The sequence below is a fragment of the Bos indicus genome, chromosome 22 (assembly GCF_029378745.1).
Source record: "Bos indicus isolate NIAB-ARS_2022 breed Sahiwal x Tharparkar chromosome 22, NIAB-ARS_B.indTharparkar_mat_pri_1.0, whole genome shotgun sequence".
NCBI classification, from domain to species: Eukaryota; Metazoa; Chordata; class Mammalia; order Artiodactyla; family Bovidae; genus Bos; species Bos indicus.
In genome coordinates, this window is record NC_091781.1 from 53605020 (window position 1) to 53631365 (window position 26346).

At 47.5% G+C, this 26346-nt stretch overlaps 1 protein-coding gene across 1 annotated transcript in view; it reads right to left on the reverse strand.

Moving 5' to 3' along the window:
* LIMD1 (LIM domain containing 1) overlaps nt 1–26346 on the reverse strand; it is a 79149-nt gene that overhangs the window by 15506 nt on the left and 37297 nt on the right. The window contains exon 3 of the mRNA XM_070776824.1: nt 3365–3432. Coding sequence (XP_070632925.1) covers nt 3365–3432 — 68 coding nt within the window. The remainder of the gene's footprint in view (nt 1–3364; nt 3433–26346) is intronic.

Sequence of the window (26346 nt, forward strand, 5' to 3'; positions counted from 1 at the left end):
CGGATGTTGTCAATTTGATCTCTGGTTCCTCTGCCTTTTCTAAAACCAGCTTGAACATCAGGAAGTTCACGGTTCACATATTGCTGAAGCCTGGCTTGGAGAATTTTGAGTATTACTTTACTAGCGTGTGAGATGAGTGCAATTGTGCGGTAGTTTGAGCGTTCTTTGGCGTTGCCTTTCTTTGGGATTGGAATGTAAACTGACCTTTTCCAGTCCTGTGGCCACTGCTGAGTTTTCCAAATTTGCTGGCATATTGAGTGCAACACTTTCACAGCATCATCTTTCAGGATTTGGAATAGTTCAACTGGAATTCCATCACCTCCACTAGCTTTGTTCGTAGTGATGCTTTCTAAGGCCCACTTGACTTCACATTCCAGGATGTCTGGCTCTAGGTGAGTGATCACACCATCGTGATTATCTGGGTCGTGAAGATCTTTTTTGTACAGTTCTTCTGTGTATTCTTGCCATCTCTTCTTAATATCTTCTGCTTCTGTTAGGTCCATACCATTTCTGTCCTTTATCGAGCTCATCTTTGCATGAAATGTTCCTTTGGTATCTCTGATTTTCTTGAAGAGATCCCTAGTCTTTCCCATTCTGTTGTTTTCCTCTATTTCTTTGCATTGATCGCTGAAGAAGGCTTTCTTATCTCTTCTTGCTATTCTTTGGAACTCTGCATTCAGATGTTTATATCTTTCCTTTTCTCCTTTGCTTTTCATTTCTCATCTTTTCACAGCTATTTGTAAGGCCTCCCCAGACAGCCATTTTGCTTTTTTGCATTTCTTTTCTATGGGAATGGTCTTGAGCCCTGCCTCCTGTACAGTGTCACGGACCTCATTCCATAGTTCATCAGGCACTCTATCAGATCTAGGCCCTTAAATCTATTTCTCACTTCCACTGTATAATCATAAGGGATTTGATTTAGGTCATACCTGAATGGTCTCATGGTTTTCCCTATTTTCTTCAATTTAAGTCTGAATTTGGCAATAAGGAGTTCATGGTCTGAGCCACAGTCAGCTCCTGGTCTTGTTTTTGCTGACTGTATAGAGCTTCTCCATCTTTGGCTGCAAAGAATATAATCAACCTGATTTCGGTGTTGACTATCTGGTGATGTCCATGTATAGAGTCTTCTCTTGTGTTGTTGGAAGAGGGTGTTGGTTATGACCAGTGCATTTTCTTGGCAAAACTCTATTAGTCTTTGCCCTGCTTCATTCCGTATTCCAAGGCCAAATTTGCCTGTTACTCCAGGTGTTTCTTGACTTCCTACTTTTGCATTCCAGTCCCCTATAATGAAAAGGAGATCTTTTTTGGGTGTTAGTTCTAAAATGTCTTGTAGGTCTTCATAGAACCGTTCAACTTCAGCTTCTACAGCGTTACTGGTTGGGGCATAGACTTGGATTACTGTGATATTGAATGGTTTGCCTTGGAAACAAACAGAGATTATTCTGTCGTCTTTGAGATTGCATCCAAGTACTGCATTTCGGACTCTTCTGTTGACCATGATGGCGACTCCATTTCTTCTGAGGGATTCCTGCCCACAGTAGTAGATATAATGGTCATCTGAGTTAAATTCACCCATTTCAGTTCGCTGATTCCTAGACTGTTGACATTCACTCTTGCCATCTCTTGTTTGATCACTTCAAATTTGCCTTGCTTCATGGACCTGACATTCCAGGTTTCCTATGCAATATTGCTCTTTACAGCATCGTATCTTGCTTCTATCACCAGTCACATCCACAGCTGGGTACTGTTTTTGCTTTGGCTCCTCAGAGCCTTGCATGCCTCCAGCACCCATCACTTTGCCCAGGCATGGGCAGATGACCCACCCAGAGCCCATGAGACTCTAGAAGCAGGACAGGCACTCAGCCCAGCAGATTTGAAGCTGGGAGACAGTCAACTCTGGTATGGCACCACCATCTGACTATCACATACACAGCACCAGTGACTAAAGTGAACACGTGGGAGGAAACGACCTCCCGAGGGCATGCAGGAATCAGTTTCCTTGGGTTTGCTTGCCTGTTACTGGCAAACATGAGTCATCATGAGTCAACCCACACATCCATGAAGAGGCTGGTCCGGAGCCATCTCTGGGTCACACACTGGTCATCCTACTGACCGGGCATGGCTCCTTGCCTGGAGCTGTGTTAGGGTCTAAAGATGAGAAGGTGAAACACTGTGTTCCCCTCTCCCTAGGAACCTTCAGTCAAGTCAGGGAAGACTTGTAAATGGACAGGCAGTGCGCTAACCGCTGGCCAGAAAAGGTCAAGGGCAGCAGCACAGAGGAGGGGGACCCACTCTGAGGCCAGGGAACATGCAGGCTGTCGGAGGATCTGGGCAAACAAACAGGGAAGGCGTTCCTGGCAGCGGACCCAGTGCAGACTCCAGCACACAGGGCGGGACGTGGGCGTGCAGAGAACCGCAAGCCCCACAGTGAGTGAGATGCAAGGCTGCGAGGGAGGCCGCCCGGACCGCAGGGAGCTTCCGCGCATGTGCGGAACCCTGGCGCCGGGCCTGGGCGACGCGGCCGTGCAGCAGGGTGCGGGCCGTGGAGCCACAGGCGCCCGGGGGCGACGCGGTGGCACCAGGGCCTGGCCGCACTCTAGGAGGGAGAGGAAGGAGGCGGGGGGCAGGAGGAACCTAGGGCCCTGTTCTGAGAGTCGAGGTCCCAGGCAAGGCTGTTTTTTGGCTTCAGGTGACTCTCAAGGGAGTGGGAGGGCTGGGGGCCAACCCTGGGCCTGCCCAGTGGGCAGGGAGACCGTGAGCAGCTGGCCTCAGAGGTGCCCACAGGGCTGGAGTTCAGCTCTGGGACTCTCTGGCACATGGATGGACTTTTCAGCAGTGGGAGAGGCAGAATGAGACATAAGGGGGACCGGGATCCCAGAGAGAGAGTTAAAAGCAGGGTGGAGGGGCTTCCCGGGTGGCTTGGTGGTGAGGAGCCTCCTTGCCCATGTAGGAGGTGCGGATTCCATCCCTGATCCAGGAAGACCCCACATGCTGCAGGGCAGCTAAGCTTGGGAGCCACAGCTACTGAAGCCCGCATTCCTAGAGCTGCACTCCTCAACAAGAGAGGCCAGCGCAATGAGAAGCAGGGAGGACCCAGTGCAGCCATAAATAAATAAAATTAAAAAAAAAAAAAGATCTGGGTGAGATGGGCAAGGCACAAGAAGTCAGGCTGAGTGACCGTGAAGTCCCTGAGAAGCACAGAGCTGTGCGGCTTGTCATTTGCCTGGGAACGTGGGCCACTCGCCTGCTGCCGCTAAAGAAACGACTGGACCCCTTTCTCCAGTGGCGCGGCCTCCAGGGGGAGCTGGGGGGCGCCACGGAGTTAAACCACCTTCTGCCAGGCCTGCTTGGGTGACACACTCACCAGGAAGTCTTCCTCGCAGAACACTTTGCCGTTGACGAAATAAAAGGCTTTTCCTCTCAGCTTCCGGCCTAAGGAGAAAGCACAAAGGCAGGGTAAGAAGAAAATGCTCATAGGCACTGGAAAAGGAGACAAGAAGGGCTTGTAAAGCAGAAATAATCATGCAGAAAACAATGCCAACCATTAGTCACAGGTTCTGGTTTCTGGAAGGTGACGTGGCCCTTAGTAACAGGCAGACTCGGGCCAGAAGACAGGGTCTCTGATATGGGTGCCGCCTGGCAGGCCAACTGGGGAATCCTCCTATACCTACTTCTGCCACCTCCTCTCTGCTGAGAAAGAGGCCACTGACACACTGGGTGACAAGGTGGCAGTGGTGCCCGCATGTGCAGGGACCAGGCTACCGTCTCCTGTGAAGCTGGTGTTTCCCACAGGGCTGGGGACCCTCGCCTCTGAGATGGTCTCCAGGGCGTGCTGGAGACAGCCTGTCAGGAAAGTCCCATAAACTGGTCAGCTCTTATTTTCCTTACTTCCACGTCTTTTCTCATCTGAACGACAGAAAACGCACGCTGCTGAAAAGATGACGAAGTTTCCTGTTTTCTCTGGATCTCAATGGGGTGGGCGGGAGTGGGAAACATGCAAGACACCCTGACTGCTCAGATATAACTTTAGTTTCCAGAGAGCTACGATGCTGACAAGAAGTGTACTATTTATCAACTCCTTAGATCCCTTTTGAAAAAAAAAAAACCAAAAACACCTGTTCAAGGTAAGTGGGAACATCTTGGTGGGGGACCCTGAAGCAGCAACCCCAGATCTAAGAATATTTACAGGGCCACACACAAAACACACCCAACAGACTCCATGGAAGCTTCAGAAACTGAATAATTTCTAAACACTAGTGGAATCAAGACCCTTAGACCTAGTTCACCTGAAACCAAAATCACCAGTGTCAAAAAACTAACAGTGCTGGAGACACACAGAAATCCCCCCATACACAGTGGGTGTCCTCACCTGTGACGCCCCAGAGCAGGTCAACAGTACAAGGTACCTGGGGAGAGGGTGCTGATGAGGACTCGTCAGAGCTCAGAGAGGACTCTGAAAGCATCAACACAGGCGAAACACCACAAAAGGAAAAATAAACTAAAAAGCAAACCTCCAGACAGACTAAAGACCTCAGACTTTCTGTGAAACACAAAAGCCACTGTGTTAGAAATTACAGGCGACTGTCTTTGACTTTGGCGAGGTAAGGATTTCCATCCAGTGACCTTCCACTAGAAATGGGCTTCCCTAGTAGCTCAGTTGGTAAAGACTCTGCCTGCAATGCAGGAGACCTTGGTTTGATTCCTGGCGTGGGAAGATCCCCTGAAGAAGGGATAGCCTACCCATTCCAGTGTTCTTGGACTTCTCTGGTGGCTCAGCTGGTAAAGAATCCACCTGCGATGTGAGAGACCTGGGTTTGATCCCTGGGTTGGGAAGATCCCCTGGAGAAGGGAACCACTATTCCACTCCAGTATTCTGGCCTGGAGAATCCCATGGACTGTATAGTCCATGGGGTCGCAGAGAGTCAGACACGACTGAGTGACTTTCACTTTCATGGTAAGTTCCTCAGGAAGGCCCTGACCCTCTCCTGGCCTCATCAGACCCTTTGTGTGGTGTTAGCTGCTGCCAGATTCACTGTTGTCTCACTGTCGCCCCAACCCTCTGATTGGTTCCTCTAGAACAGTTTAATGCTCTGAGCATGTGCTACATTCCCTGAGGATGTAACTGTAATTTTAATTCAGCCTTGGGCTAAGCGGGCTTGGTAATCATCTCAGTTCAGTTCAGTTCAGTTGCTCAGTCATGTCCGACTCTTTGCGAACCCATGAACCACAGCACGCTAGGCCTCCCCGTCCATCACCAACTCCCAGAGTCCACCCAAACCCATGTCCATTGAGTTGGTGATGCCATCCAACCATCTCATCCTCTGTCGTCCCCTTCTCCTCCTGCCTTCAATCTTTCCCAGCATCAGGGTCTTTTCAAATGAGTCAGCTCTTCGCATCAGGTGGCCTAGTTTCAGCTTCAGCATCAGTCCCTCCAATGAATACCCAGGGCAGATCTCCTTTAGGATGGACTGGTTGGACCCCCTTGCAGTCCAAGGGACTCTCAAGAGTCTTCAACACCACAGTTGAAAAGCATCAATTCTTCGGCGCTCAGCTTTCTTTATAGTCCAACTCCCACATCCATACCTGACCACTGGAAAAACCATAGCCTTGACTAGATGGACCTTTGTTGGCAAAGTAATATCTCTGCTTTTTAATATGCTGTCTAGGTTGGTTATAACTTTCCTTCTAAGGAGCTGCTGCTGCTAAGTCGCTTCAGTCGTGTCCGACTCTGTGCGACCCCATAGACGGCAGCCCACCAGGCTCTGCCGTCCCTGGGATTCTCCAGGCAAGAACACTGGAGTGGGTTGTCATTGCCTTCTCCATTGTGTGAAAGTGAAGTCGCTCAGTCACATCCAACTTGTAGCGACCCCATGGACTGCAGCCTACCAGGCTCCTCCATCCATGGGATTTTCTAGGCAAGAGTACTGGAGTGGCTTGCCATTGCCTTCTCCGTTCTAAGGAGCAAGCATCTTTTAATTTCATGGCTGCAGTCACCATCTACAGTGATTTTGGAGCCCAGAAAAATAAAGTCAGCCACTGTGTCCACTGTTTCCCCATCTATTTGCCATGAAGTGATGGGACTGGATGCCATGATCTTCGTTTTCTGAATGTTGAGCTTTAAGCCAACTTTTTCACTCTCCTCTTTCACTTTCATCAAGAGGCTCTTTAGTTCTTCTTCACTTTCTGCCATAAGGGTGGTGTCATCTGCATATCTGAGGTTATTGATATTTCTCCTGGCAATCTTCATTCCAGACTGTGCTTCCTCCAGCCCAGCGTTTCTCATGATGTACTCTCCATAAAAGTTAAATACGCATGGTGACAATTTACAGCCTTGATGTACTCCTTTTCCTATTTGGAACCAGTCTGTTGTTCCATGCTCAGTTCTAACTGTTGCTTCCTGACCTGCATACAGATTTCTCAAGAGGCAGGTCAGGTGGTATTCCCATCTCTTTCAGAATTTTCCACAGTTTATTGTGATCCACACAGTCAAAGTCTTTGGCATAGTCAATAAAGCAGAAATAGATGTTTTTTCTGGAACTCTCTTGCTTTTTCGCTGATCCAGCAGATGTTGGCAATTTGATCTCTGGTTCTTCTGCCTTTTCTAAAACCAGCTTGAACATCTGGAAGTTCACGGTTCACATATTGCTGAAGCCTGGCTTGGAGAATTTTGAGCATTACTTTACTAGTGTGTGAGATGAGTGCAACTGTGCAGTAGTTTGAGCATTCTTTGGTATTACCTTTATTTGGGATTCGAATGAACACTGACCTTTTCCAGTTCTGTGGTAATCATCTAACCGAGGGCAATAAATTGAATAGAAGGAAAGCAAGTCAGGGATAAGAAGATGGCTACAACATAGCATTAGTATCTAAAACGCATAAAGAACATCAATAATCCTGAGAAAAAGACAACTGTGTGTGTTTGTATACCTAGATCAGATAAACATGCACACTTACATGACTGCAAAAATCAGTGTATGCTCATACGTACATGTAAACCGAATGTCAATAGTCACCTGTGAGTAAAGGAAATGGTGATTTTTATTAGTTTTTTTCCCCCCCTGCAATAACTACGTATATTACTTTTATTGCCTGAACAACAAACTTTAGTGGAGTGAGAGTGTGAAGGGCAATGGAGCGCATGTTAGAATCTTTAGCTCTCCAAACTTTCCTTCTGTCCTCCCCTCAGAGTTGTTCTAGGAGGTTCTCATTATAGAACCTTCACAAGCATTTCCCAACTAGACTAGACTAAAAAGAATGAGTACCTACAGCTCAATGATTTCAGGGTCCCTATAACAGAATCCTCTGACATCCATAGAAGTTTAATTTAACAATGTTACTGACTTACAATTCTCTCCCTCCATAAAAAGATTCCAGAGGACCCAGAGTTTCAGAAAGGAAAGTGAGAACTAACAAGAGTGTCTTTTCCACCTTGTGCCCCGGGATTTAGGCTCAGGGTGACACTAACGGGCTGCTTCCCTACAGCCAAGCCGACAAGGACACAAAGAGCCCACCGTTAAAAGGAGCTGCCCAGACATGCAGGAAAACAGTCCCCCCGCCACACACACCGTCTGGCTGCAAGTCTGTGGCGTGCCCCTTGCTCTGCTCTGGGGTGTCCCAACCAGGATGAACCAGTGCGGATGAGAGCCAAGGAAGCGAGGCTGCAGCTGCTAAGGTGGTCACTAGAGGGAGCCAGGAGGCTGCCTGGAAATGCACAGGACTTGCCAGAGAGAGAGAAAGCTTCTGAGCCAAGGTGTGGAGAACACCCAGCTCTTCTCTTGGGATGGGATCAGGGACATTCTAAGGAATCTCGGCAGGAATTAGCTTTTTGATTTAACAGACGGTAGATCACCTCTCTTCCAAAAATCACAGAGGAAAAGGGTCACACGCGCCGAACTCAAACCCTGTAGCAGTCTAAGATAAATGAGAGCTTTTTCACATATGATAACAAAGATTTTTTTAAACAATCACATTTGTTTGTGATGGCCATCAGTGCATATTTCTGTAAGCTACAGAGAAGAGTGTAAAATGATAAGCTCACCCTGGAGAGGAAACTCTTAAATTATTTATCTCTGACTCAGAGGGGCTGTCTGGGACTTAGCTTAGGGAATGAATCAGAAATATGAATAAATGTTTACTTGGATCCAAACTGGCAGCCTTAGAGGAAATGATCACATAAAGCAGAGTACATGTAAATGTAACATGTAGCCATTTAAAACACCCTTCAAATAAGTGTTTCAGTGGTATGAGAAAATGCTTTACTATAGGAGGGTACTCAAATTATGTTAGTAAGGGACAAACGCAAGCTAGATACCTGCACCTACATTTACAGCACAATTCCATTTTGGTAACCTACACCCACACACACACCACTGATGTTCAAAATGGAAGGCTGCATACTAAAACTAATCGCTTTTAGCACTGGTCGATAGCACTACAGGAAAATTTCACTTTCCATTTTATATTTTTCTTTCAAAAACGTATCTAATGTTATATAGCACTGACAGGCTTATTCAAGGGAAATTTCACTTACCACTTTATACTTTTCAATATTTACAACATTTTTCTATTATTAAATACAGTTCAGTTCAGTCGCTCAGTCGTGTCCGACTCTTTGCAACCTCATGAATCACAGCACGCCAGACCTCCCTGTCCATCACCAACTGCCGGAGTTCACCCAAACTCATGTCCATCGAGTCGGTGATACCATCCAGCCATCTCATCCTCTGTCATCCCCTTCTCCTCCTGCCCCCAATCCCTCCCAGCATCAGGGTCTTTTCCAATGAGTCAACTCTTCGCATGAGGTGGCCAAAGTATTGGAGTTTCAGCTTTAGCATCATTGCTTCCAAAGAAATCCCAGGTCTGATCTCCTTCAGAATGGACTGGTTGGATCTCCTTGCAGTCCAAGGGACTGAAGAGTCTTCTCCAACACCACAGTTCAAAAGCATCAATTCTTCGGCACTCAGCTTTCTTCACAGTCCAACTCTCACATCCATACATGACCACTGGAAAAACCATAGCCTTGACTAGATGGACCTTTGCTGGCAAAGTAATGTCTCTGCTTTTGAATATGCCATCTAGGTTGGTCATAACTTTCCTTCCAAGGAGTAAGTGCGTCTTTTAATGTCATGGCTGCAATCACCATCTACAGTGATTTTGGAGCCCCCAAAATTAAATACAGTAGAAGATGGTATAAGAGAAATTTCACCTTCTGCTTCACACATTTTAAATTTTTCTAGAATCATGTATTCATAATCTGAGAAACAATACTTTCTTCTTAACTTTCAAGTAAAACTCATGTAATAATGTGAAAAGGAAAAAAAAAGTAAGATTCAGTTATGTAATGAAGAAATTTAAAGAAAAAAGACTGGAAAGGAAATCTGTGCAAGAATGACAGGGTCTCTGGGTAGACGTACATGGTATCTGAATGACTGTGGGGGGTGAGGCAGGAATTCACTAGTTGTTTGCTTCTTTATACTCTCCTAAACTTCCCCAAACTTAATAGTGAGCAGGTGTCAGTTTGATGATCATTCTAAAAAGTGCCCAACTGGCCAGACAAATCCTCTCCCTGCCAGGTCCCAGAGCTGAGGAGTCCCATGTCCAGACCCCAGAGGCAGGGGCAGCAGACAAAGGTTGCATCTCTATTTCCTTTATTACCAAAAAAATATAAATAAACAAGGACTTCCCCCACAGACCCAAGAAGGTGGGGCCTTTCTCTGCTCTGAAGGACTCAAACTCTGGTTTTCACGAAAGTTTTAAACGATCCACCCCACCCCCACCCCGAGTTTAGAAACCGACTTCCACACCCATAGTTTGCATTTTCTCAAAGTGAGAGAAGGAAACTAACATCTGTTGATGGCCTCCTGTTGTTTCAAGTGCCGTATTTAGAAGTTTCATACACTAAAAAATAGTTTTTAAAGTGTGTGAATACACTGCCACACGTTACTACATCGTTAGTCCCCCTTCTGTTCCCACCTTCCACGTTCCTTTCATAGAGACATTTCACAAACCACTCCCTGTCTCCTACTCTAGGATGCATTCAGCGGGAAAGAATTCACCAAAGAATTAGGCAGAAATAGGACCCATCACGTGTCAACATCACGGAGCAGTGTGGGAATGCAGGGACCGGGGATCACTGGACATGACAGCCAGTGATCTGTGGTCAGCAGTCTGGGCTTCCTCTTCTCTTTCATAAAGACGCCATGTGGTGTCTCCTCACTCCGTCCTGTCTGACTCTTTGAGACCCCATGGACTGCAGCCCACCAGACTCCTCTGTCTGGGGGATTTCCCAGGAAAGAATACTGGAGTGGGTTGCCACTTCCTTCTCCAGGGGATCTTCCCAAGCCAGGGATCAAACCCACATCTCCTGCATTGGCAGGCGGATTCTTTGCCACTGAGCCACCAGGAAAGCCCTAAAGACACCATGGAAAGTGAATGTTAGTTGCTCAGTTACGTCCAACCCTTTGAGACCCATGGACTGTAGGCTGCCAGGCTCCTCTGTCTATGGAATTCTCCAGGCAAGAATACTGGAGTGGGTAGCCATTTCCTTCTCCAAGGGATCTTCCTGACCCAGGGACTGAACCCAGGTCTCCTGCATTGCAGGTGGATTCTTAGGTCAAACAATATCATCTCCACCTCATACATTAGGAAGGCTCAGCGAGGCTCGCCCAGGTAATGAACGGGCAGGTTGGAAGCCAGGCTGTCTGACGGTGACGTGTGTGCTTGTTCCATTGTGCCATAAGCCCACCTGCACGGTTTAACATCTGCTGAGTGCACACCGCCATGTGGAATCCAGTCTCTCTCTCCTTACTAGGGAATGGAGAGGGCGTTTTCATTTTTTAAAGTGCCTTCTATGTACTGGGCACTTTACCTACCCTGTATCCCTTTAACTGTCTTGACAATTCTGTAAAAATCCCTTGTGATGGCATCCATGTGGGATATCACTCGACTGGTGACGACCCCCATCTTCTACCGTAGACACACTGAAGGAAGGTAAGGCCATGCAGAAAACAGCAAGCAAACTCCTCTTGAAAAGCAGAGAGGCAGAAAGAAGGTATTCTCCAGGCTGAATCACTCTAGATCTAGCCAATGAAACAGACACCGATGAACTGGGAAATTCCTGGAATCACAGCCGCTGTCCTGAAAGTTCCAGGCAAGGGCAGGACCCCAAGCCATCCTCACTGACAAATAAGCTAGAGCAGCCGAGCACCGCCAGGTGGCGCCAGACCACAGCCACGACGGGACAGGCAGGAACCACACAGTGGGGCTGAGAACTCCGGGCTGGTGGGCGTTGGAGGTTGGCTGGGGTCATCTCATTAAACCCGGCAATAATGTGACCCCAGAGCAGTTTAACTCCGCATACGGCATTGTATGCAGTTTCACTGAGTCTTCATGTTGCAGATGAGGAAACAAAAGCTAAAGGGTCCAGCACGTCTGGCTGTCTGGCCAAAGCCAAGTACAAGAACTGGGCTTTGAACCCAGGCCTCACAAGAAACCCACTCCAGGGTCCTCGCCCGGGAAATCCACGGCCAGAGGAGCCTGGTGGGCTACAGTCCGCAGGGTCGCAAAGAGTCGGACACGACTGGGCAACTGAACAACTCACTGGTGCCAGGTCAACTCTTCCCATCGCACTGTACCTTTGCCCTGGAACGGGAGAAGGTGGATTTCTTGACCTTCCCAATGATACTTCTTCCCCATGTGACTCCCCTGAGTGCTGGTGACAAGGCACAGTCCTCACACTGCCGATGGTGGCACGTATTTGGAGCCAGCGGAGCCGTGCCAGAGCTCACACAGACCGGAAGATAAAGCAGAACGGCCAAGGCGTGAACACGAGAAAACAGGCCTGCGGTTCTCAGACTTCAGCGTGCTTCAGAACCACCTGGCAGCTGTGCTAACACACAAGGCTTCTACGGCCCCGCCTCAGAGATTCTGACTCAGTAGGTCCGGGAAGGGCCTGAGGATCCGCCTGTCGGACGACTTCTCAGGTGCCGCTGACCATGCTGGTCCAGGGACCGCACTTGGAGAACCGCTGAGTCGGGCTGCGCCTCGGGCCCGTCTCTGAACTAGCAGCTCCACTGGAAGAGAGTCACCCAGGTCCACCAAAACTGCTGAGCCTGGCCGGGGCTCCCCTGGCGGGCCAGGGGCTGAGAATCCACTGCCAGGGCGGGGCATGTGAGTTCCATCTCTGATCCGGAAACTAAGATCTCACACGTCACGGTGCAACTAAACCCACGCGCCACAACCACTGAGCCCGCGTGCCCTAGAGCCTGTGCCCCGCAGCAAGAGAAGGCACCGGAGCAAGAAGCCGGCACACTACAGCTAGAGAGTAGCCACCGAGTATCAAGTATTGCAACTAGGGGACGTCCGAGCAGCAACGAAGAGCCTGTGCGCTGCTGGTGAGACCCAGTGCAGCAAAAACTAAAGACGCAGACCATTCCTATAACAATTAGCATCAAATACAAAGCTGTTGAGAAGGAAGAAGGTGTGTCGGGTTACATCTTCGCAACTCTAGTTTCAGAATCATCCTGCTTCAAGCAGAGGAAGTCCCTGAAACGGGAAACAGCTGGTGATATGCACACGAAAAATATTCCAAATAAAGAGTTTTTCCAGAGCTATGGAATATAGTAGTCAAAGTCGCTCTTTATTTTCCGATCACAACAATAGCTCATAAAATATTGACTAATAAATGCACAGACTCATCAAGAATCCACTCCAAAAAGCCAAGAATCCACTCCAAAAAGCCACTTCCCATAGATGCAGTGAATGAATACTTTATATAGGTCTACGGGGGCACCTCCAGATGAAAAGAGAAAAATGTGGATAAAGTCAGCGTAGCTTAGTGAGGGAAAGAGCAGCTGAGGACGACACTAGAGAGGTCGGCCACTTAGTGTGACAAATAAAACTAAACTGGCAACACTCACCATTCTTCCTGATTTCTAGAAATAGAAACAGCTCAACTACTCTGGAAAAGTAATTGGCCCTTAGCAGTAAGACCTAACCGCAAATGTGTTTCCAAAATATCTCCCTGAAAAGTAACAATGCAAAGTTCTCCCGACAATGAAGATACTTCCTGAGAGAAGTAAAAACCCGCAATCCTTCGGATACGTTTTTATTGTACTGTTCCAGCTGGTAACAATGCAAAGTTCTCCCGACAATGAAGATACTTCCTGAGAGAAGTAAAAACCCGCAATCCTTCGGATACGTTTTTATTGTACTGTTCCAGCTGGTAACTTCTACCTGTGCCATCCGCAGTGGCTACCAGCCCATATGTGCCCACTGATACGTAATTCTGTATTATTCAAAATAACATTAAAAATTCAGTTCAAGGGCTTCCCTGGTGACTCAGCAGTAAAGAATCCTCCTGCCAATGCTGGGGACATGGGTTCGATCCCTGATGCGGGAAGATCCCACGTGCCGCAGGGCAGCTAAGCCCGTGTGCCACCACGACTGAAGCCTGTGCACCCTGGAGCCCGTGCTCCACAAGAGAAGCCACTGCAATGAAAAACCCATGCACCCCGCTCGATGCAACTAGAGAAAAGCCCGTGCAACAGTGAAGACCCAGCACAGTGAAATTCTTTTTTAAAATTCAGTTCAGGAGGAGGAAATGGCTACCCACTCCAATATTTTTGCCTGGGAAATCCCATCGACAGGGGAGCTTGGCGGGCTATAGTCCATGGGGTCGCGAAAGAGTTGGACACGACTCAGCGACCAAACGAGAATGATGTTTCAATGCATAATAAAATAAAAACGTCTGCTCAAAAAAAAAAAAAGAAGAGTTCAAGCTTCCTCAAGCAGGGTCTGGGGAAGGAGCGGCAGGCGTCACATCAGGCTTCGAGGGTGGACAAGGAAGACAAGGCGTTCAAGCACAAACAGGAGGAGAAGCAGAAGAAACTCGAGGAGCTAAAAGCAAAGGGGAAAGGCCCCCCGGCCACCTGTGGAATTAAGAAATCCGGCAGAAAGGAAGCTATTCCTTGTGCCGGGGCGATGATGAGCCTTAGTTCCATTCCTGTGTAAACATCCGGATTCGCTGCCGTAGCAGCTGTTGCCACCTGTAGCTAGAATTAAATGTTGTCTTGGAACCTACTGTACATTTAAGAATAAACTTTTGTAAAAAAAAAAAAAATCAGTTCAAGTATTTGAACAAGTACATTCCAAGTCCCCGGAGGCCACTTGTGACCGGGGCAGCTACGGAGCACCTGCATCATTCACAGAGGTCTATCTGATCTACTTCTTCAAACAGCTTTTCCAGAACAGGTTAACTGTTAGAAGGCATTGCCAGTAACAAAGCAACAGAAAGAAACCAAGCAAATTGGCTGGGTTCCGACGAACAGTCCGCCTGGATTCCATAGGCTCACACCGGCCCAGTGGGACGAGGAACAAAGCAGCAAGAGAAAAGTGGAAAAGCACTCAGGCTGGGGTCCTCGGCTTCTACTTCCCAGCAGTGAGAGGCTGGCCAATCACCTACACCCCTGGGTGCCTTCGGTACCGTGTTGAGGACCGATTAGGGATGACAGCGGGCCCAGCATGTGCCGTAAGTCACTGTTGCCAGGATCCCATCGAAAACCTTCAGTTTCTGAAGCAAAAAAATCACCTCCACCTCCATCTCCCTCTTTATCCAAAACCTCCAGATCACTGCTGCTTTCTCAGTTTTTCTGTGGTCAAGGGCCAAGTCTTGGGGGTTTTGTTTTTAATTTCCATCTGCCAGACTTATTTTCTCATAAAATACAATAATGTGGGGAAATGAAAACATATGAAATCCAAGCCCCAATTTGCTTTGTCAAGTTGTTATGAAAGTGTTCAATGTCTGTTGGTTAGGAAAAGCCTCCATGTCTGTGCTTCTGTCCTACTGGCCAGCACTGGTCAAGGACCACACTCTCGAGCAGCCCACTCCACACTCCAATCCTCTTCTAAATCTCCGCTCCGGAGTCCTTTTTATGTTTTTCTTACAGTTTTACAAATCCATTCTCTTCTTGTTTTCCATGTCCATTCTTCCAGACTATCATCATCTGGGTCAGGGAAGAGAACGCTGCACAGAAAAAAAAAAAAATCCCGGAGCTTCGCAGAGGGTCTCCTTGGAGGATTTAGCAGAGCACAGATCAGCACAGGCATGTGAAGAAAATAACCACAGCTGGGGCCAAAAGACATCCAGAAGGATGAGAGAGAACAGTGCCTGATGTTCACAAGGGCCGGAAACTGTCGATTCCCAGCAGACAGACTGGGAGGATGCATAATAATCCAGGCGACGCTGAGTAAGGTTGTGCCCTGTGTTGGAGGGAATAGTTAACCCTAGACTGAGGTCTGCTGTATAAAGAAAGCTGAGCACCGAAGAACTGATGCTTTTGAACTGTGGTGTTGGAGAAGACTCTTGAGAGTCCCTTGGACTGCAAGGAGACCCAACCAGCCCATCCTAAAGGAAATCAGTCCTGAATATTCATTGGAAGGACTGATGCTGAAGCTCCAATACTTTGGCCACCTGATGTGAAGAACTGACTCATTTGAAAATATCCTGATGCTGGGAAAGATTGAAGGCGAGAGAAGGGGATGACAGAGGATGAGATGGTTGGATGGCATCACCGACTCAATGGACAGGAGTTTGAGTAAACTCCGGGAGTTGGTGACGGACAGGGAGGCCTGAAGTGCTGCAGCCCATGGGGTCGCAAAGAGTCAGACACGACTGAGTGACTGAACTGAACTGAGGTCTGCCATAAACTCACTTAGCAAATACCAAAAACCACCCTGGAAAGGATCACTGTTTCCAAGTAACTTATCTGCACCCCAGAATATTTAACTGCTCAAGAAGATTTAATAGAATGTAAAAATACCCAGGACTCAATAAGGTATGGTTTACAATGCGTGGCTTCCAATCAAAGATGATTCGGTAGGCAAAGAAGCAAGAAAACACATCCCATAATGAAGAAAACAACCCATCTGTGGAAATCAACCCAGGTCTGACACAGACATTAGAATTAGTAAAGAAGGACAAGTTACTGTTGTTCTATTCCATGTAACAGTAAGTAACTTTGCCCCCAAAGTTAACCAGCGACCCAGAAGATATTAAGAGGCCTAGACTGAACTGGTAGAGATGAAAAGTACGTCAGAGATGAGACAGACACTGAATTAAATGCAGATTACACATTGCAAGAGATAAAATCTATCTCTTGCAATTAAAGGCACAGCAATTGACATTAAAAGCACAGCAATTGTCCGAAATGCAACAGAGAGGAAAAGAATTTGAGAAATGAAAAGGCCGTGAAGTGAGCCATGGGACAACTTCAAGGTGCCAAAATGGGAATTCCTTGGCAGTCTAGCAGTTAGGACGTGGTGCTTTCACTGCCAAGGGCATTGATTCAACCCCTGGTGTGGAATTAAGATCCTTCAAGCTAGAGTGTGTGGGGTGGGGGGAAACAAAAAAAAATATATATATATATGCCAAACCAAGGGACCACTGAGTCCCTGAAGTGGAGGCTCGAGGGGAGAATGGCAGAAAATTTGAAGAAATGATGGCCAAAAATATTCCAAATTCGATGAAGACTATCAAGTCACAGATCCAAAAAGTTCAGCAAATCTCAAGCATAGGAAGCATGAAAAGTACACCAGGGACATCATGATCAAATTTCTCAAAATCAATGACAAAGAGAAAACCTTAATCTAAGGAAAAAGACGTTACATACAAAAAGACAAAGATAAAGGTCGCATTGGATTTCTCATTGAAAACAAGGCAAGCAAGAAGACAGCGAAACAACATCTTTAAAGATGAAATAAAAAGCTATCGACCTAGAATTATACACCCAGAAAATATATATATATTTCTATTTATATATTTTAGGACAATTTATATCTTTTATAACCATTATAAAAGGCCTTATATCTTTTAAAACCAGTGTGAAGTAAGAATGAATTCAGACATTCAAAAGCTGAAAGAATTCTTTACAGGCAGATCGGCACTACCAAAAAAAAAAAAAAGTTAAGTCTTTCAAGGAGAAAGAAAACAGAACCAGATGAAAACCTGGATCTAAACAAAGGAATAAAGAGGACCAGAAACAGTAACTGATTTTTTTCTTATTAGTTAAATCTCTTTAAAAGATAATTGATTAGCACAATGGAATAAAATCGAAAGAACATAAGTAAACCCTAACATTTAGCATCAGTTAATTTTTGATGAATATCCCAAGACAATCTAATTGATAAAGACTGGTCTTTTCAACAGATGGTGCTGGGAAAACTGGCTGTCCAGAGGCAAAAGAATGGATTTGAAGTTCTGCCTCACACCACATACAAAAATGAACTCAAAATGGATCAAAGAGTTCAACCTAACAACGAAAACTATAAAACTCTTAAGAACAAATGGGCATGAATCTTTGTGACCTTTGATAGGGCTATGTTTACTTAGATGAAGCACCAAAACCACAAGGAACAAAAGAAAAAACAGATAAATTAGACTATATCAAAATTTAAAAACCTTTGTGCTGGAAATAAAAATATCAAGAAAGAGAAACAATGGTATACAGAATAAGAGAAAATATTGGCAAATTATATATGATAGATTTATATGAAGAACATATAAAGAACTATTAAATGTAATAATAGAAAGACAAATAACCCAACTAAAAATGGGTAAAGGGTCTGAATAGATTTTTTCCAAATAAGACATACAAACAAGCCCATGAAAAGAATGCTCCACATTACTGGTCATCAGGGAAATGCAAATCAAAACCACACTGAGGTTCAACGTCACACTCACCAGGACGGTCAGAATCATTCAGATATCACAGGTGCTGGCAGGAAATGTGGAGACATTGGAACATTCAAACGCCGCTGGTGGGAATGTGAAATGGTGTCGCCACTTTGCAAAACGGTTCCTCAAAAAGGTGAGCACGGAGTTACCGTATGACCCACCAGTTCCACTCCTAGGTATCTATCCCGGAGAACTGAAAACAAATATGTCCACACAAAAACACGCACAGGAATCCTCACAGCAGCAAACGGCCAAAACGTGGAAAGGAGGATCCACTGACTGATGAATGGATAAAATGCAGTCCATCCGTACAATGGGCTATTTATTCAGCCACGAAGAGTGATGAAGTTCTGATACACACCTCAGCGTAGTTGACTCTGGCTAATGTGATGCTAAGTATTAGCAAAAGAAGCTAGTTACAAAAGACCACATACCTACGAATCTATTGATATGGAACATCCAGAATAGGCAGCTCTATAGAGGAGAGGTTGCTTAGGGCTAGAGGGATGGGGGTGGGGAGCAGGGTTAAGTGCCACCGTTATGCCCCCCGATATTCCCTCAGTGCTAACTGTATGCTCTGCCTTATAGTAAAGGTGGCAGATCAAGGGAAAAATCAAGATCAGTTAAACACTGTCCCCATTCTCCCAAAACCAACCTCAGAGGGGGAGACACAGACCCTGCAAACAGTTTCAATCTAATCATATTTCCTCACACAGGTATGGTGTTCCTGAGATGGATAGGATACCTGTACCCGAGGGGCCACAACAGAGACTGCAGTGGAGGACACCGCTCAGAGAGCGATGAGCACCTGTTGGGATGAAGCGGGAGACACAGGGGTAGGAAAGGGGTGAGTGACGTTCAGTGTGGCTGGTGGTTCCCAGGGACATGGGGTGGAGGAGATGGTGGCAAGAGAGCGGACGAGAAAGGGGCTGGAACCACGTGGAGCAATGTGCTCAGCGTCAAGTAAAGGAATCAGACTATGATGTTATGAGAAGAAGTGGCTGAGCTGGGGAATGGTCCCCTCGCAGCTGTGCTCAGAGGCCAGCTGTGTGGATGGGGTTGGGCAGGGCAGCCGACAGGACCTGAGGCGGTTAGGGGGAACAGAGAGGGTCTTCCCCCCGTGGGGGACCCAGACAACCAAACCCCCCAGTGGTGGCCACTGCTGCCCAAACTCTCTGCCCAGGCATTGGATCTGCCAGACTCCCAGGCTGGCCGGGGCCCCAGCGGTGCCTTGAAAAGCCAACCACAGGATCCACGCCTGGCCCCCGTGGTGAGGGTTCTCTTCCCCTTTAAACCTTAACTGGCAGGAAGGTCACACTAGCTTTGAAACATCAAGTCAACAGAATCGTATGCGGCAGATGCTTCAGAAGACCACAGGGCGACGAGGAAGGAGCGTGAGACATACTCCTAAATGGGAGAAACAGAACATAAAAGCAAGCGCCGGGATGACTTCTGAGCACTTAAAATGCGGCTAGCGTGACTGAGGGATTAAAACCTTTATTTCATTTTAATTAACGCAGTTTCCATTTAAATAGCCACATGTAGCTGCTGACTACCATACTGGACACTGCAAGTCTCTACTCCCCAAACCATAGTTCACTTATCAGTAAGAAACAATCAGTACGTTTATTGTTTTTAGCACTTTATACATCACAAGGGCAATACAGTCACACTGTAAAAAAAAAAAAAAAATACACGTGGGAGAAGAAAATCACCCGTAACCCCCAAAACAAAACAAATAATGTCAGTTCTGGAGAATCCTGCAGACAGAGCAGCCTGGCAGCCTATGGTCATAGGGCCGCAAAGAGTGGACACGACTGAAGTGACTTAGCACGCACGCATACTCACGCGGGTCTGTCATCCCGGTACTATCATCAGGCCAAAATCTGGGCGCCCAGTGGCCCAGTCAAGTTGACACATAAAATTAACCATCACAGGGCGAGAGTGGGGGACAGAAGTGTAAAAGAACATTTGAGAGATGGAATATTTGAGAGAGAGGAGATGCTGTTAGCAGGATGAGATCACCAAGGAGACCCAAGCAGTGATTGTGATGGAAGCATAAAGCTCAGTTTTTTGTAAAAGCTCTCACTCCCCGGGATTCTGGCACTCACTGCAACACTGTGTGTTAATTAGGATGCAGTGAGCCCCGCTGCGTGTCAGAGCATCCTACACTCTGCTTTTAGAGTTGAGGAGACCCTGGGTACCACCAGGGCTCACCTTTGGTCTGGTTTTACTGAGGGAACGGGTGCAGATTTCCACCCCAACCATGCGTGTGCAAGTATCAGGTGCTTGTAATGCGGATGTGGCAATTAATGACACAGGTCGCACTGGAGTTACCCTCACAACGTGGCTTAAAAGTCCCAGACTCCTTTCGTGTCCCAGGCACAAAGAAGCTGACGCCTTCCCGCTGTCGAGGACATCATGGCCTCGGAAGGCAGCAACAGAGTCTGCTCTGGGAAACCAAGCCTGCTCCCAATTCTGCTGCATGCAGCAGAAGGGGATTTGCTGGAGAGGGACACGTGACTCTGTGACGACGCGCAAAGTAAAAGCCTCTCCTCTGACCCGCGCAGCCCTTTGCTCAGCTCTGTCTATTTTGGTGGTTTCCTGATTCTGCCCTCGCCCACTGGCTCCCTTTGTTATCTGCCCACTCTCCCTTTCTCACATTCTTGATCTTCAGCTTTTCCCCGAGATCCAGCTGACTCATTCAGCTCACGCGCCAATGCTGAATGTGATGAGAAATATCGGGAATGACTCAGCAGCTCAGAAAACTCAGGGATCAAAGGGCCTAAGGAGGAACAGACCTCTAATGAAAGCCCTTAATCCATTCCTCTCCTATGGGTGCATCATACCCGCTAACGAATTCTGACTCCCCTATTCCAAGTACCAGGCCACTCCTTTGCATTCACACATTGAAAATATCCCCGAACCCAGTCTTTGCTGTCACACAGCACCCAGGTGGAACTGAACCTGAGATGTCACGGCGAGACCCCGTGTCTCTCTAAGCAGAGCTCATTAGATACAGTGGCTGCGATCAAGGGCTGTGCGTCCACACGGTCCTGGTTTCCATTGTCAACCAGGTTATTTAACATCAATATAACTAACCAGAAGGAAACTCAACTTTCCAAGCCTCTGCTCATCCATGAAATGAGAGTAATAACAATGCTGAACTCACTCGGGGTTGATACGCTGATTCAGTGAGCAGGGGGAGGGCTTGGGGCAGGGGCAGGCCGACAGTAAGCTAGAAAGCTTACCTGTGAATTACTTATAAATACTGAGATGACTCTTAAGAAAGCAGGCCTGCCATGAGTTAAAGAGAGACCTCCCTAATTCAGGCTCGACTATTTCAGAGTCTGGACATCTCCGAAAGCTGGGTTGGTGAGGCGGCATATACAAAGTCAATGAAACATCACTTTGCCAACAAAGGTCTGTCTAGTCAAAGCTATGGTTTTTCCAAGAGTCATGTGCAGATGTGAGAGTTGGACCATAAAGAAGGCTGAGCACTGAAGAATTGATACTTTTGAACTGTGGTGCTAGAGAAAACTCTTGAGAGTCCCTTGGACAGCAAGGAGATCAAACCAGTCAATCCTAAAGGAAATCAACCCTGAATATTCATTGGAAGGACTGATGCTGAAGCTGAAACTCCAGTGCTTTGGCCCTCTGATTCAAAGAGCTGACTCATTAGAAAAAACCCTGATGCTGGGAAACATTAAGGGCAGGAGGAGAAGGGGGTCTACAGAGGCTGAGATGGTTAGATAGTATCACTGACTCGACAGATATGAGTTTGAGCACACTCCGGGAGCTAGTGAAGGACAGGGAAGCCTGGCATACTGCAGTCCATGGGGTTGCAAAGAGTTGGATATGACTAACAGAAACGAAACACCCTCCAAGGACCTTCTGGTACTTTAGCTGTGAACTTCCTGGTGGATAAATCATCAGTCTCTGATTTATTCACTAAGAACCTCTGTCCCACAAATCTGGGCTTATTTCTAGTTGTTTCATTTACTCAAAGGAATGGATTGGTACTTTCTAGTGTCCTCAGTTCAGACTCTAGCCTATAGATGACTCTATAGACTCTAACTCTATAGATAGAGTTCCCCAGATGTTTAGTCGACAAGTCATGTCTGAATCTTTGCAACCCTGTGGACTGGAGCCCACCAGGCTCCTCTGTCCATGCGGATTCTCCAGGCAAGTATACTGGAGTGGGTTGCCATTCCCTTCTCCAATGGATCTACCTGACCCAGGGTGGAACCCTAGTCTCCTGCACTGGCAGGCAGGTTCTTTACCACTGAGCCGCCTGGGAAGCCACTTTCCCAGGCGGGGTCTAAATAAAGGTGTGAGATCTCACCAAACAACCCCTTCACTACCTTCAGCAAGCATGGACGTTTGGGTTTTGGCAGGTGGGATGGGCAGCGGCACACATTCTTAGTTTGGCTGTGTATCTTCCCTCAGGGATGGTTGGCAGATCACAATGCATGCCTCCGTCCAGGAACACAACACTCAGAGTCACCTGCTCTGGCCATGACCTGCACACCTCAGCCCTGTCCCAGGAGGGGACCCCATCCGCCCTCCTCTGAGCTCAGGCCCACACTGGGCATATTCCTCATTGGCCTTGGCACTGCCTGCCCCCAAGACCAGGGCACCCTCATGGTCCATGGGCTTCTGGACAGGAGCATCTCTTATCTAGTCCATTATTTTCTAATCCACACAAAATCCCTACTGAAAAATAGTAGGGGCTGTGAACCAGGAAACTGGTTTCACCCATGATTCCAGGGTGGAATTTATTTAGTCTTTACAAGATGAACAAAAGCTTACTTTCTGGACCTAAAACGGCCTGGGGTGAGGACACAGAGTCTGGACTTCTCTCTGCCTCATAGTTTCTTCTGGAAGGTGCCAAGGAGACTTCACTTGACTCCACAAGCCCAGCAAACTTTTTCTTCCTTCTTGTTCAGCCTCTCTCGAGCCCCACACAGGCGCCAGCTTCTCCTCGGACTGGCCACTTGACACAAGGTGTCCAGACACGCGGCATGTGGCTGCCGGCCAAGACCGTGCCCTCCCTCCACCCAACTGTGCCCACAGCTCCTGAGAGCATCCAGCTTGGGTGGGCAGAGCCCGTTGTGGGAGAGGGAGACCCACTGCACACATCTCCATGGCAACCAAACATACCCACCGCTGGAGGAGTCTGTTAAGAAAGAACTTTAACAAACCACATAAACGCCCACGCCTCGTGCCCTGAAGGCTTGCTTCTGGGAACCAACTCCAAGGAAACGACGCACTAGAGGGAGAAAAACACACAGGCACAGAGACACTTGCTGGAGCCATGTGTAATGTGCGCGTGTGTGGCTGACTCATTGGTGTGCAAAGCAACGCTACTCCAATACAAATTAAACCAACAAGAAACCCCAGACGTGCCCTGTGCCATCAAACTGTCGAACGGCTCAGCTGACAACCATGTAACTATTAAAATTATTAAACATAAAACGATTTATTTTAAAACTAGTAAAATGACCACTAACGTAACGAATGTAACGGTGTAACTAACAAAATTATCACTGTTATTACAAAGATGACAGAGACATGGGGGAATGTATGCCACAACGTTAAATCGGAAAGGATACAATATCGGTGTACAAGACAACTCTAAAAAATGCGTATAAATGTGGACAAAATCTAGAAGGGAAAATACCTGTTAGAGAATGATAACAAGACGGGTTTCTGTCTTTGAAACTTTTTGTGGCTGTCATGTTGTTCCCACACTAAAAATGAACTAGACATTGTTGCCTGTTGGCAGATGGGGAACTTCCACCATCCAGAGGCAAGAGGTTTGTCTGCGTGTAGACACCTTGGGATAGGAAGGCGGCTACGGACCACATGACCAGGCAGCTTGTCCAGGACTGGCTGCTGAGCACCCCAGAACTCACACGGCAGCCACTGACCCTTCTGTCTCAGTGTCGTCCTCTCCGGGGTGTGCGAGAGGGATAGAGGCACCTCTGACAGGCCCTTTCTGTTGCTCACGAAGGGAATAAATTGTCTGAACCTAGAAGTAGCTCGTTTTATCTCTAATGGTCAAATCTATCAGGCCTTGGCCTTGCCTTGTAAGTGCGTGAGAGCTCAACAAGATGCCAGCATTATGTTTCGATAAAGTATCAACAAGACCCAAGAAGCGAGTGTGTGAGAGTGCAGGTGTGTGCACGCATGTGTGTGTACCTACAGAAAAACATCACAATGGTGTTTCAAGCCAGATTATTTTCATAAACGAAATGAGGAAACAAACACACACACAAGTATGGAAAAAAACCACACTTATCACATACACTTTAACCAACCAAACACATGTTCAAGGCTAACCTAATCTAGATTTAGAAGCCATGGATTCAGCTCAAACGCTCAGTTTTCAGCCTCGAGAGAGGCCCTTCCCCTCTCTGACCCCATTTTTCTCTTCCACCAACAAAGTCGGGGACGGAGCGGATGAGCCTGGCCCCTGCTGTGCTGCGTCCACACGCCAAGGCTCATGGAAACACACTCGAAGACCCGCAGAGCCAGGATGCGGGGCACCCTGGCACCACCTTCCGCTGAAAGCATTCACCGGCAGCAGCAAGTTAACTGAACAAAGTTAACCACTGCTGGCGTCCACGAGAAGCTGCTCAGGCACGTGCCTGGGTCTCCAACCGCCCCCTGCAAGTGGGGAGGAAGCCGCGTGTTTACCCACAACAGGAGTGCCACCACACTCTGTCCTGAGGCCTGGTTTGCTGGCACTGGAACTGCAGAGAGAGTGGTTCATGGTTTATGTGAGAAGGCAGGGTGTGCCTAGTTCAGGAGAAAAGGCTCCTTCCTGCTCAGAAAACACGGAAGGCTTCCTGGGGGAGGAGGCACTGGGGCGGGTGCTAAAGGCAGGACTGAATTTAAATGCCTGCAGTGGGTGTGGAGAGGGGTTTCCAGGGGCGAATGTGGAAGGGAGAAATTCAGTCAGACTGTAATAAGAAAGTAGGAAGCAATAAAACAGAGACAGACCACAGGGCCTTAAACGCGAGAGCAAGCACAATCCCAAAGCAGCTGTCGTCTCAAGTGTGCATATCTGCCTTCATTTCAAAATAAACTGATTGAGGAACTGCCAGCTAGTCAAGCGGCCACTGGCGGAACCAATGGACTCAACAATAGCCTTTGGCCCCCAAGGACTTTCTAGTTCAAATGGTAATTGCTTGAGGTATAAACACAGCCTCTGCTCAATATTTATTTTCTCTTTTCCTGGAAGATAGAGCAAATATCAAGAAACAGTGGCAGGAGCCAAGAGTCTGAGATCATTTTTAAAAGAAGGCATGATCACAACTCTTTAAAAATAAGACAACAACACAGGTCAAAAATTTTATTTAATTCATCAATTAATGAGAGACCAATAAGATGTGATTGGCTTCCCAAGTGGCTCAGCAGTAAAGAATGTGCCTGCCAATGCAGGAGATGTAAGAGATGTGGGTTCAATCCCTGGGGTGGGAAGATCCCCTGGAGAAGGAAATGGCAACCCACTCTAGCATTCTTGCCTGGAAAATTCCATGGACAGAGGAGCCTGGTGGGCTACAGTCTCTGGGGTCTCGAAGAGTCAGACATGACTCAGTGAGCACGCACACACAATAAGGTGTTACACCTGGGAGACAGGGAAGAACCATCTAGATGCGGCCATCAGAAATGCTGACGTAAATTGCTTAACAGATGCCGAAACTGGTCAGTCGCCACCAGACACAGTTTGCAGAGCTGTGGACAAGAACCACAGGCTTTGCCATCAAGATTTTACAACTTACGGCTCAAAGGCAAGGAAAGGCCCAGAGACCCAGGGAATCTGATAACCAGGGGAGTCCTACATTCCCACTGTGGATGCTAGGAGATGTGTAATCCATCTCAAGTGAAGTGAAGTGAAAGTCGCTCAGTCGTGTCCGACTCTTTGTGACCCTATGGACTATACAGTCCACGGAATTCTCCAGGCCAGAATACTGGAGAGGATAGCCTTTCCTGTTTCCAGGGGATCGTCCTGACCCAGGGATCACACCCAGGTCTCCTGCATTGCAGCCAGATTCTTTACCAGCTGAGCTGCCAAGGAAGCCCAATCCATCTCAAAGTCTTTCACAATTTTCCCTACAAAGGTGAATACTGATGAAGGTGGAAACTCTTAGGCACGTGTTTTATGGAAAACCTAGTGAGGATGAAGCCTGAGGCTGGGAACCAGGGCTGTGTCGTCAAGACATGGCAGGCCCATGCCAACCCAGGGAACGTCAGACTGGGAGCCCCGAGGCTTGCAAGGGCTGTGCCACAATCAGGTGACAAAGACCCTCCCATTTCTGGAGGCTCCTAAAATGAGGAGCCGGGCACGAATCCCAGGTGCTCAGTCTGGTCATGCCTGGGAGTCACCTGAGGAGCTAATAAATCTCTCACGCCCCACTCTAGAAACCCCAGACCTAGAGCTTCCGATTGTGCTGGCCAGGGAAAGGCCATAGCATCACTAGCTTTCAAAATCTCTCCACCTCCCCAACACCACCCCGGTGATTCTAATGAAAAGTCAGGACTAAGGACCACCAGGCCAGACGATAAGACCCCTTTGTCCTAGACACTCTTTGGGCTTTGTTGTAATG